Source organism: Brienomyrus brachyistius, unplaced genomic scaffold, assembly GCF_023856365.1.
Source record: "Brienomyrus brachyistius isolate T26 unplaced genomic scaffold, BBRACH_0.4 scaffold68, whole genome shotgun sequence".
NCBI lineage: Eukaryota > Metazoa > Chordata > Actinopteri > Osteoglossiformes > Mormyridae > Brienomyrus > Brienomyrus brachyistius.
In genome coordinates, this window is record NW_026042343.1 from 381,936 (window position 1) to 393,582 (window position 11,647).

An 11,647-nucleotide genomic window follows, 5' to 3' on the forward strand; every position below is an offset into this window, starting at 1 on the left:
AGAAGACACTTGGTCTTGTGAATACGGGAACTCGATTGTATGAATCCCTTTTTAACTTTGCAGGTACAGTTTAGGAATGACAAACTGGAAGTGATCAAGCAGCGATGATTAAAAAAAAAAAAGGGAGGGGGTTTACTTTCAGACATTTAATCCTGTTAGTGTGATAACTCAAAGAACTGGACAAATCTTTGAACCTTTGCAGACATGTTGTACAGTTGATAGAGCATTGTGCTAACAACCAACAGTTCGAGGGCACACAAAAATTCTAACTCTTCTAACTCTCTAAGCCTTTTTGGATGAAAATCCCAGTTAAATATAAATGTACATCGTATGTATGAAAGGGAGAAAAGTTATTTTGAGATGGCGTTTCTAGGGCTGATACATTTGTACTGAGACACAAAAAATGGTACTTCATATATGGGTAGTAATATTTTATGTTTTCGGTAATGCTTTGTCATCACATTTTCTTTTAACACTATAACCAAGTAGAAGTTTCTCCAGGGTTCCTCCAAGTATGTAAGCATTAACTGAGCAAATGTCCCCACTGCAAACTTTCATTACATTACTAGTCATAACATTTCAGTTATGAAAACAGACATTGTGCCTCTTTTACGCATTTAACTATTACACGAGTAACCACCTAATATGGGGAAAGATTCTGCAAATTGTAGTATAAGTGGAATGTACACTAAAGTATACTTTCAGACCTATATATCACGACAAGGACTCACAACATTCAAGTAAAAGCACATTAACTTAAACATTTCCAGGTGATCCATCCAATACTTCTAGAAATTGCCCAAATTGGTGAGTATGACATGAGTAGGGCTTAGATAGCTAACCCAAATGACGGCAATGTCCGGAGAGTATAAAGCTCTCGTTTCCGACAGCAACAAATCAGAAGGTAACAGCAATGCAGCTCTTAGAAATATCACGTTTTCTTGTCAAGTACGTAACTACAAAGGACATGTTTCATGCATCATAGCCAGCGTACATTAATTACTCCATGTGTTGTGGGTTTCTTGTGACAAAGTGCCCATTGTGAAAATTACCATAAATACGTAATGACCGAGTCCAAAGTCACATGCTTGTCTGGGGGTGTGTCTCCTATACCTTTTTAGGTCAGGAGACAGGATCTGGGAAAGAAGGGAAAAAAATTACAATATTTATAACCCGTATTGTAACACTAGCACCATTTAAAATGTTAGTTTAAATTTATAATACTGAGCAATACTTGGTTTGTTAAATTGTTGTAAATGTATGTAGATCACAGGTAATTTCTCGCTAACGACTTTGTGTTAGATGAATCCAAATAGTTCATGTCCGGTGACGTGCCAGCTCCTCGGTTCTACGCAAGGCTTATTACGACCGGGCTGTGGTCAGTGTTGCCAGTTCCAGCAAAAATCTCCAGCCTAAGCTCTGCTTAAAATCCGCCCAACGGAAACTGAAAATAGGCCAATATTTGAAATCGCAGTATACTGTATCTCAAATAAACCAGTACTTTGCATGATGATAACATTCAAATGCTTAACGTTTTAAAGACCTCAGTTATACACAATGATGTCACGTAGACGTTGAGTTGCCAACTTTGGGCAGCTGGATGGAGTGAGATTTTCGCGACGAGTCTGCACACGCATCTACATGTATGTAAGAGTTTCATTACCTTGTAAATAGTCTGTAAAGTTTGCAAAGTACCCCAACGCTTCTGATGTGCCAAATTGTAGGTCTATAAGGGAATAATATAGATAGTACCTGCGTGAGAGTCTGAAAGCGTCAGTGTCACGCCAGATATGGATTTAGCAGCCCTGCTTTCCGTGTGCGTCTGTCTGACTTTGGGTGGCTAGTGAGTCAGTATTGCTCAGCATTAGGAGTCACTTGTAGTCATAACTTATTTTCCCCCTTACAGACCGCTGCGGCAGAACATTATAAAAGCAGCCCAAAGACTCGCAACCCGCGACCTCCTAACATTTACCCGCCACTGTATTTTCTAAGTAGCCCGATTTGGCGGGAAAAAACGCGGACCTGGCAACTCTGCTTGTGGTATACTGGTCACGTGACGGCGGGCGCGAGCAACTCTGTGCGTGAACGTGGCCGCGAGGGAACGTCGGGGGCTCTGGCTGAGAGCTTATCGTGACGCATGAGCGTTACGGGAAAGGCGACTGCTTCGGGTGCATGGGATCGTGGTACACGGGCTGATCGGTATCCCTGCACCTCACACCTGCAATCCTCGCTTGCCATCCTGGGTAATTGTAAGTGTGTTCTGGGGTACAGAGGAGTGCATGTTAATGTGTGCTGTTGCTGCGTTTCAGTGGGTATAACATTCGGTAACAGACTCTGATCAGGTGCCCGCCCTTATTGACACGTTTAATGCAAATTGGGCAGTGAATCTGGTTCCTTTTGGGACGATGTAAATGTTGTGAGTGTTGTGTCCGGCCAAAACCTATGTGTCGCTGTAGGCAAGCTTCACCGACGGCGCCATTAGTCTGAGGCGACGTAAAATTGGCTTGCTAAGTGGGCGCCCCCTCAGGAGACTAGGCCGCCTATGTTGCCTGCTTCACTGGCACTATGCCTTCAGTTGAGGCTTGTGCAAAGGATGAGTGACTTATGCGGACAGCGTCACTCGCCGCATCCAAACTTATTTTATATATTTCTGAGCTTTTTTTCAGTCCTGAAATTCAGCCATCCATCTATATACATTCATACTATTGTTTCGTTTACATTAAACAAAACACACTACATATCTTATTATTAAGTGGTCGGATTTTGCTTGCAAATATTATCGAGGCTCTCTACAAGTTGTCCATATATTTTCCCCCTTTAAGCTATTCGCTGGTATTCAGGGACACGGGGATCCGGAGCGCATCCCGGAAGCTGTGGACGCAGGGCAGGGAATAACCATTGTACGTTTTCTATTCCATAATTCCCCTTTTCCATCCTGCATAGAGGTAGTATTGAATTTTCATTGTGTTTAAATCTCATTTAATTGTGTATTGGCAACAACTTCTTTTAACTGTTTAGAAAGAAAGGGCTATAGATCGTGCAGAGTCAAATAATTGGAGGTATTTTTTTCTGGAGACAGAACAACTTTATGGATTCTTTGATTTAACACGGCAGTATATTAGTGACAGTTGACGTGAGGGGACGTCCTCCGCAATGACTATTTGTCTACACCATCTCTTGTGTTTTTCCCTTTTATAATTTATTTACCAATAAGTAATACTTAAGGCACAACACGATTTCTTCTTAAGTTGTTCTGTTGACCAGCAGCATATTTTACAACCTAGCATTTGTTTGGTATCTAAAATATTATACAGATTAGACAATGTCAAGCATTACTGTTTAGTTCAAATATCCTAAAGGAAGCACAATATCTTAAGGTTGACCAGTTATCATGACTGTCAGTGAAACATCATGGCATTCAAGAAGCTACAATTGTGATCAGAATACAATCTGATGTGTGAACGCCTGAATGTGATTTGTTCTGTCTTTTTGAATTTCTGTCTGGCAAAGTAAATAAGGTTTTGACTATTAAACTGCAATGCCACTGAAGATTTATGTATACACCATGAGTTTGGTAGCTGACCACAAAAAACTAGTGAATTTTGGAAAGTGTTCTGTGAAAAATTCATTGTCGTATACATGCCTGCTGCGCTGGATGAACCACAGCCTATATAACAAAATCACTCAAATGGACAGCATCCCATATTTGACCTCCCACTTCCCAAGGCGTTTATAAGGTACCTCCATCTCGGTAAACCGCTGTTATTTGGGCCTGTTGTTTTCTCAGTTTGGGGTAATATTGTTTGTGTAACTAAATGGGAATGAAATCTATAACTGTCTTCAAGGTGAGTACGCAGTCAGATAATTAACTGATGAACCATGACTAACATTACTGAAATTAAGTTTAACCACACTTTTAAACGATTACTAGGTTAGTGTGGCCAAAGTTTAGAATGACATTAAGTACTTCAGGGAAACACCTCAAATAAACACTTAGATATATTTCACATGCAGCGAAAAAATACATCAATTGTAAGTAACGCTATGCGATTCAGGAAAGACTGATATTGGCCTCAGTCTGAACACCACAAAGATCAGGAGGGTTTTCATAGCTGACGGGGGCTGAACTTGCCAGCATCCACACAATAAAGATTTGTCATTTGCATAACAATTAAACAGTCATTGAAATTCACTGACCTAATTAACATGGGGAGAGGATTTTATTCAGATATCAGACTCAACAAGTCCAGATGAATACTTCACACTAAAGAACCTCACTGTGTTTAGTGATCAAACTATTTGTACTCAAAGTTTTAAAGTTACCCCAATATAGAGGACCCCATGTCTTATTTTGCCAGCCCACCTCGTGGACCTGTAAGAAATGAATTTCATTTTTTATTTTTTTTATTTTAGGAATAGCAACTACAAAACATAAATGAAACACAGACAATACTAATTGTGTTTTCCCCGTCCGCTGTACAGCATATCAAACTTCATTTCTTAGCTCTTAGATCTGCAGGTTTGATTAAAAATGTACTTAGTAGTGTTGTACTGACCTATTCGGTCAATTATACGTTTTCTTGAACCCAGACCTACGTGCATTAGAGCGTCTCTGGATGATAAACACAGTTTTGTTTCTACATACCTGACACTTCATAGACTTCGCGTGAAATTATAGGTGCACCTGGTTTAAAACGTTACATTTAACACGATGAGCAAACTAGTGTTGATATACTGAGTAATGTGTATATACAATCGATTTTAATTATCTGCTTCCGCGTCTGTTTTCTAGTGTTTAAAATGGCAATAAAGAAAACGACCCCAGAATATATGCAGTACTACTACCTGTGATATTAATGCAAGTGACATTAAAATATGTACCTTTGTAACAAACTGGAACTAAACTTTTTGGAAGGTAAATGGTATTTTTATGTTCTTTTTCCTTCGGTTTTTCTCGTACTTATTTCTGTGCGGGTGGGGGTGGGGGGGGGGGGGAGCAAACCAGGGAAAAGGGCTCTAAAACAACGGAAATGCTTTTTAAACAAATGTTTTTTTAATGAATGTCAACAGAACCTTAACGCAAACATACAGGGATGGAAGAATGTCGGGGAGTAAAATACTGTGGTAATGCGGACATTACGAAATGTTTTATTTCTGATATCTATGTAATATGGGTTAAAGTCACGCTGTTACTCTGGAAATGTATTTTGTCATTTGGATGAAGCTGGTTGCCTGACAAACTGTTATAACTGTTAATGGGTGTGTAAGGGATGTACTTGTGTCCCAAAACGTGGCACTTTGACCTGTAGACAACATAATACTGTTGTCAGTGAGCAGGGAGGAGGGAGATGGAGGGTGGAGACTGGAGGACCATTGTGATCCTTCTGATCCATGTACTTCATCCCCCACTTGCTTTCATGACAGCGGGCAAAAGAATTAAGTTTAGATTTAATTTACTCTGTAGGAAAGGGCACATTTGTCCTAACTATGAAAAGTATCTCTCAATAAAATTTGTGAAATATATATATATACACGTATTTTGTATCTTATGTTATATCTTGGGCACTGGTGAGCTTTATACACACGATTGACGGTAACAGGTATCTGTTCACTAAACCCAACCGTATGCGTATACGGTGCGTTTTGTAATAAGCTTTAAAAATGCAAAAGTAACAAGAGTGATGAAAATAGGCCCACGTTTCTTTCTGCACGTCGGTAACACTTACCAGATCATCAAACTGAACTGTTCCATGCCTTACGTTTTAACAATATATTATAATACAATGAGTGGTAGTTTAGGGATTATAACTGAATGAATGTCAACCCAGAGGAAGTGTCCCATTTGAATGAAAAATGGGCCGTTTAAAGAGAATCCTTCACTATCATTAGCATGTGAAACACCGAGCCGAATATTTTCAGGTAAACAGATCGTTGTAGTTGTACTGTGGGTGATCACCATTTAAACTTACTACACACGTACTAAATAACATATGCACTGTATACTGTTGAATACGAACAGTTACTTAGTTCATTAACGACTTTGATTTTGTTGTAGTCTAGTATCATCATATAGGAAACCGGTTTACTCCATTGGTAGACAGGTGTATTTTACGCTAAATCCAAGATTATTCTGGAGGTGTTATAAACTTTTAAGATTTTCAAGCCTCGGCGTAACGCCTCCAGACAAAACGTGCATTCTTGGCTTTCGAAAGCTACGTTTTCGCTGTCACTCAATCTATTATACAGGGGGTTGCGTGGATCATTTCAATGGCCGTGATTGGACCACGCAGACACAGTGGGCGGTATCATTGTGAGCCCCACCATCTGATTGGTAGAGCGGAAGATGGGGCGGACCACTGCGTGCAGGTAGACACTGCCGAGGGACAATTGATAAAAACGGGGGATTTCGTTTTAAAGGGAAACATTGCTGGGATACATTGTATCCGTTAAGGTTACCGGCGTTCTAGTTGAAATAAGTGTTTGATAGTTTCGGCGGTTTGGAATAGTGATTTTTTCGCTCTGAAGGTGCGTATTTCGCGAAGATTTTCGGCCACCCCTAAGAATGAAAACATTGAAAAGAGGTAAGTTGAATTTTCCTGGCGTGCACCCCCCCCCCACCACCACTCACAGAGACTGTTTTCCGGCCACGACGGGGTGGATTATGGAGAAGTTCGGGGGGTTAGAGTGCTTTTGTTTGCGTGGATAAAAGAGTAAAATGCGTGCGGCTGAATTTGGTGGGACAGTTATGCTGGGAAGGACTAAAGCATGGTGTCCATCTGGCGGAACGCAGGAAAAACAGTGCTGGGTGAGGAGGCCTGTGTCCGGAGGGAGGGATCTTTTGTATTAGCCAGTCAACCAGATGGTGGCTGAACCTTAACTATGGACATTTTTGGAAGTCAGGAGGGTTGTTAAGAAAGCGCAGGGGCTCACTTTACACCGCCATGCGTGTATCTCACGACCGTTTCACTTCCTCGTTTCTGCTTGTAACAATTTAAATGCACTCGGTGGGATATTAACCCTTATGGGGAAGGGGAATTCCAGCGCTTGACATGCTGGAGGAGCGAAGCGGGAATGGTCCCCCAGCCCGTCTGGCACGCTGGAAGACTCGGGCTCTGCGACAAATGGGCGAGCGCCCCCCCCCCCCCCCCGAGCATCCTGATTAATTGCCATTATTAATTAGCGGCGAGCGGTGTGAAGACTTTGTCACCGATCAGTAAGAAACGTATCGATAATAGTTCTGTGGGTTTGAACGACATGTGCGGTTAATCGTTTATGCTACGCGGTGATCGGTCTCGGTCTCCTGGTGCATGACAGTGATGCGCTGCCGACGTGTCGTGCCGATCGGCGCCTTTATGCTGCTGGCAAGGGAACGTTTTTACTGGCGGGCCTTGAGAGTCTGAAGTGCGGCAGATTTACTGGTGCTGCAGGAGTCGCATTGTGTGTGTGTGTGTGTGTGTGTGGCCAAGTTAAGGGACTTGCATTGTCCGCCGCGTCTCCCTTTTGTCAGAGAAGTGTCGAGGAATTCACACATGCTGGAGATCTGATTGCCAGGAGGGGGGAGGATTGCATGTTCACCATCAATCCCCGAAGTCCCTACTAAGTTGATGTCCCTCTGTACGTTTTGCATTTAATATGTTGCGCTTTAACGATGTCTCCAGTTCGAATGGATTTACGGTTCTAACTGGGATAAACATGCAGCTGAATGTTGTTGCTTTTTTTTTTTTTTTGCAAATTTTGCATAAATCGATGGGACCTGTCCCATGTTTTCTCCAGCCTTGCATCCGGAGCGCACCCGGGGACCCGAGCTCTCCGTGCTGTCAGACAGCGACCCGTGCGAGGATGACGGGGGCGAGGGCGTCCCGCTGGATCTTTCGGGCGGTTCGGGGAAGCGCCGTCGCCGCGGGAATCTCCCAAAGGAAGCAGTGCAGGTCCTGCGGAGCTGGCTGTACGAGCACCGCTTCAACGCCTATCCATCCGAACAGGAAAAGCTCAGCCTCTCGGGGCAGACCAGCCTCTCTGTGTTACAGGTAACTGCCTAGCTTTCACAGTCTCGTTACTGGTATTAAATTAATAATCTAGACTTATTCAGTTTTGAGCTCGACCGGGGGTCTCCTTTCCAAAGTGGCTTGATTGCCCATTCGCCTAGCGTCTAATTGTAATGCACGATAAATTACTGTTATTTTAAGTCCTTATCTGGTTATTTCCCCAAAGTGACCCCTTTTACCCGTTGATTCAGTTGCCTTATTTTTATTGGAGCATCGTGGGTGATGATGTTCGTTATTTACCCAGACAAAGCAGTTGCATGAACCAAATTGCACCCTGTCTAGCACTTGACTCATGACTCCGTATACCGAGATGAATGATTAAAAATCAGTCCAGTGATTACTTGTATTATACTATTTTCCCATAATTGCCGTTTAAATGACAAAATTGTTGTCCTCAAAGCAGAGGACTGGAATGCAGTTGGAAATAAATACAACGGTTCCGCCATCTAGAATCACAAATTCGTTGTAATTCAGTTTTTGTAAATTGCGCTTTCCAGAACTTTTTCATTAATGTCCAGGGTTACTGTTGAGTTATGTTTAGGAAATAGGAATAAATACTATTTTAGATCCCAATACATGTACGAAGGTGATCGTTTACTTTTTGCTTAAAGGAATTTCCTGCACATGGCTCAGTCTGGTTTCCGTTGCACTGACAGGCATGTTTCCTGTGGCCCGCTGGAATATCAGGACTATTTGTCTTCTCTTTCTGACATTTTTGTACCGTGATGTCATTACAGCTGGTGACCTGCAGTCATACCAAAATTGCAGTTGTGCGGCGCTGCCACTAGAGGGAGTTGTATCGACACGGCTATTGAGTTCAGCGGCTATTGGCTCTGCTCGTTTTGTGTATTATAACAGGCTGCTTCATTTAGATGTCTTCTAAATATTTAATTTTGCCTAAATCACGAAAAGTGACTCTGCGGTCTGTTCTGCCCCTGTAGATCTGTAACTGGTTCATCAATGCCCGACGGAGACTTCTCCCAGACCTGCTGAGGAAAGACGGCAAAGACCCCAATCACTTCACCATTTCCCGGCGTGCGGCCAAACCACCGGCCGACACGGACGGCGCACTCCCCCCCCTCCCCACCCCCCGCGCCTCTGTTATACGCTCCACGCCGTTGCTGGACCTTAACCTGTTGGGCAGCACTGCGACTGCCATCCTGACAAGTGCCAGCTTCTCCTTGACTCCCTCCCTGGGCTTTCCGTGCAGGAACATCCCCCCTACCCTGTTGCGGGCAGGAGATGGGGGCGTGGCCAAAGGGGCGGGGCGGGCTGGTGGATATGGCACGTCAAGCCCGACGCTCAACACGCCGCCCCCCACACCCCCAGAGTCATGTAGCCAGGACTTCAGTGACTTGAGGCTGCTGGTGGATGCGGCTCTACAGCGGGCAGCGGAGCAGGAGCTCCAGCGGGGCAGTTCGGGACAGGGAGACGCGGACTCTGAGGAGGCGCTGAGCATGGACAAGGGCACACCCGGAGCACCCATCTCCGCGGACGTGGATGATCAGAAGCTCCCGGGGTGGGATTCTCCCATGACTGGTACCACGCATGGTTTGCCGACGGAGGAGATGGACAGCCCCTCCCCTGACGGGAGTGTGTGGGGGGTGCTGTGCGGAGAGGGCAGGCTGACCACATGGGGCCCTCGGACCGCCCTCTGCACCGTGCGGGAGGTGGTTAACTGATGAGGCCGCGAAACACACGGGGGAAGTAGTGTTGGGTCAAGGCAGTTCTCATGTTTGAGGCCCCCGCTTCACTCACGACGCGGGGGGGGGGCAGGCCGAGTTTGCTCATTTCGCCAAAGTGGTATGACAAGTGTAGCATGATTTTTATAGGTGCTTTGATTTTTTTAATGAGTTGGAATTTTCTTTTGGTTTTCGTTTTTTTTTTGTAAAATATGGAGGTTTGATGGGAAGGGACCATGTCAAGCACATTTCATTGGTATTATCTATTTAATACCTTGAGATCCTGACCGCATTTAGAAGATGGATGTCTTATTATTTTACAATGGGAAGCTTATAAATGCACAGAGCTAGATGGGTTCAGACTGTTTCATTGCCTTTCAGTGCTGCCAGTAGTAGATGAATGGATTGTGACTTTCTATAGGCAACCTATGTACGCACTTTAAAATGGAGCCTACTAAATGTTCTAGTTTCAGTGAGACTCTGCTGTGAGCGGCTCATTGGCCTGTCTGCTGGGAGACCAGGAAGGAGGGGTGCTGTGTCTGTGTTGTGGCTCCTCGGTCCCGCTGCCAGATTCCTTCAGGAATGCCAGGCATTTGAAAGCGGACCAACTGGACTGATCACTGTGTCATTAGAGCATTTCCAAAGTCCTCAGATGGGGTTAAGATGGTCTAAACTATCCGTGGACTGTTCACATTTCAAAAGCGGGGACTCTTTGCTTTATTTGATCCTGAGGGAGGAGTTTGGACTGTCAAACTTTTTTATTTTTTCTAAATTTGTTTTAGAAGGTTGTAATTTTGCAGCCTCTTTTCCCCTCAACAACTCTACAGTTTCCATGAAACAAAACGTTTTCCTGGGTGGAACGACCCCAAAAATTGCTGCTCATTTGTTACATGCCCAGAATTTGTTACTCTAGGTTCATTCAGTACAATTAAACAGTTATGTAAAGCAGTATTTCAGCTTTAAATTGCGCGTTAAACTAATGTATTGTAACAATCTAATTCTACCTGTTTTTGAAACTGCAGTTTATCAGCTCAGTCGTGTGACTAGGATCGGTCAGAAAGTTTTGCCTAGAATGTGATGTTCAAAGTAAGTTGGACGGCAGCCTATCACACTATCTTATCCTGACACTGAAAATGTATACTGCTAATACTGTAGGGGCATTTTCAGATTATCTGAATGTGAGACTATAGATGCAAATGTGAAGTATTGCATTGTTGTTGTTTCCTCTTAAACGCCGTTGCAGCACAATGGGAATATAGGTCGTCTTTGCGCTCTGATGTGTTTAAGCATCTCATCTCGCGTTCGGCAGATCGTGCCTTTCTGGAATAATTGGGTGGGGTGCCACTTCATGGGCCGCAGTATTCAGGAAACAAACCTCTTCAAGCTATCAATCTGTAGTCTTAAACTTTGAAACTTTTTTGTATGTGCATTTTGGAGAATAAAAGGCTAATTTCCTACACTTGTTTCAAATGAATTTATGTAGGGGCGTGTATGGTTTCAGATGCATTTCTAAGTGTTCCCTTTAAAGGGGAGTTTACTTAAGTCATCATGAACGTCACGCTTGCAGATGGAGTATGATAATCTATAGGTTCTACTGTATAAGGCAGGGGTGGCCAATCTTCCAGAAAGGGCCGCTGTGTGTGCAGGTTTTTGCTGCAGCTCCTTAATTAGATTACTGATTAGAGGACTGATTTGGCTGAAGTGTCTTCACACCTGGGTTTGTACAGCTGACCTGAAGGTTATCCCAAAGACCTGCATACACACCGGTCCTTTGTGGGTAAGATTGGCCACTCCTGGTATAAGGGGACTGAACATGGGCTGTCACACTGCTGCACTTTCTGGCTGGGGCTGTCGAGTTGCGTTCCATTTGTCACCCTTCCACTAGGGGGTGCCACACTGCAGCCTGTGAGGGCTGCAGTT

The 11,647-nt window shown here is 43.8% G+C and overlaps 1 protein-coding gene across 4 annotated transcripts; it reads left to right on the plus strand.

Annotated features, from left to right (window-relative positions):
- Positions 1 to 1,096: 1,096 nt before the first annotated feature.
- LOC125725520 (homeobox protein TGIF2-like) lies at positions 1,097 to 11,184 on the plus strand. 4 transcript variants are annotated; one of them, XM_049002488.1, is made up of 3 exons: positions 1,097 to 2,249; positions 7,774 to 8,027; positions 8,987 to 11,184. In XM_049002488.1, the coding sequence occupies exons 1-3, from the start codon at positions 2,138 to 2,140 to the stop codon at positions 9,725 to 9,727; spliced, it is 1,107 nt and encodes a 368-aa protein (XP_048858445.1). In that variant the 5' UTR covers positions 1,097 to 2,137; the 3' UTR covers positions 9,728 to 11,184. The 4 variants fall into 4 exon arrangements, with proteins under 4 accessions (XP_048858445.1, XP_048858447.1, XP_048858446.1 ...); XM_049002490.1 differs by lacking the exon at positions 1,097 to 2,249 and adding an exon at positions 6,326 to 6,581; XM_049002489.1 differs by lacking the exon at positions 1,097 to 2,249 and adding an exon at positions 6,606 to 6,805.
- Positions 11,185 to 11,647: the final 463 nt, after the last annotated feature.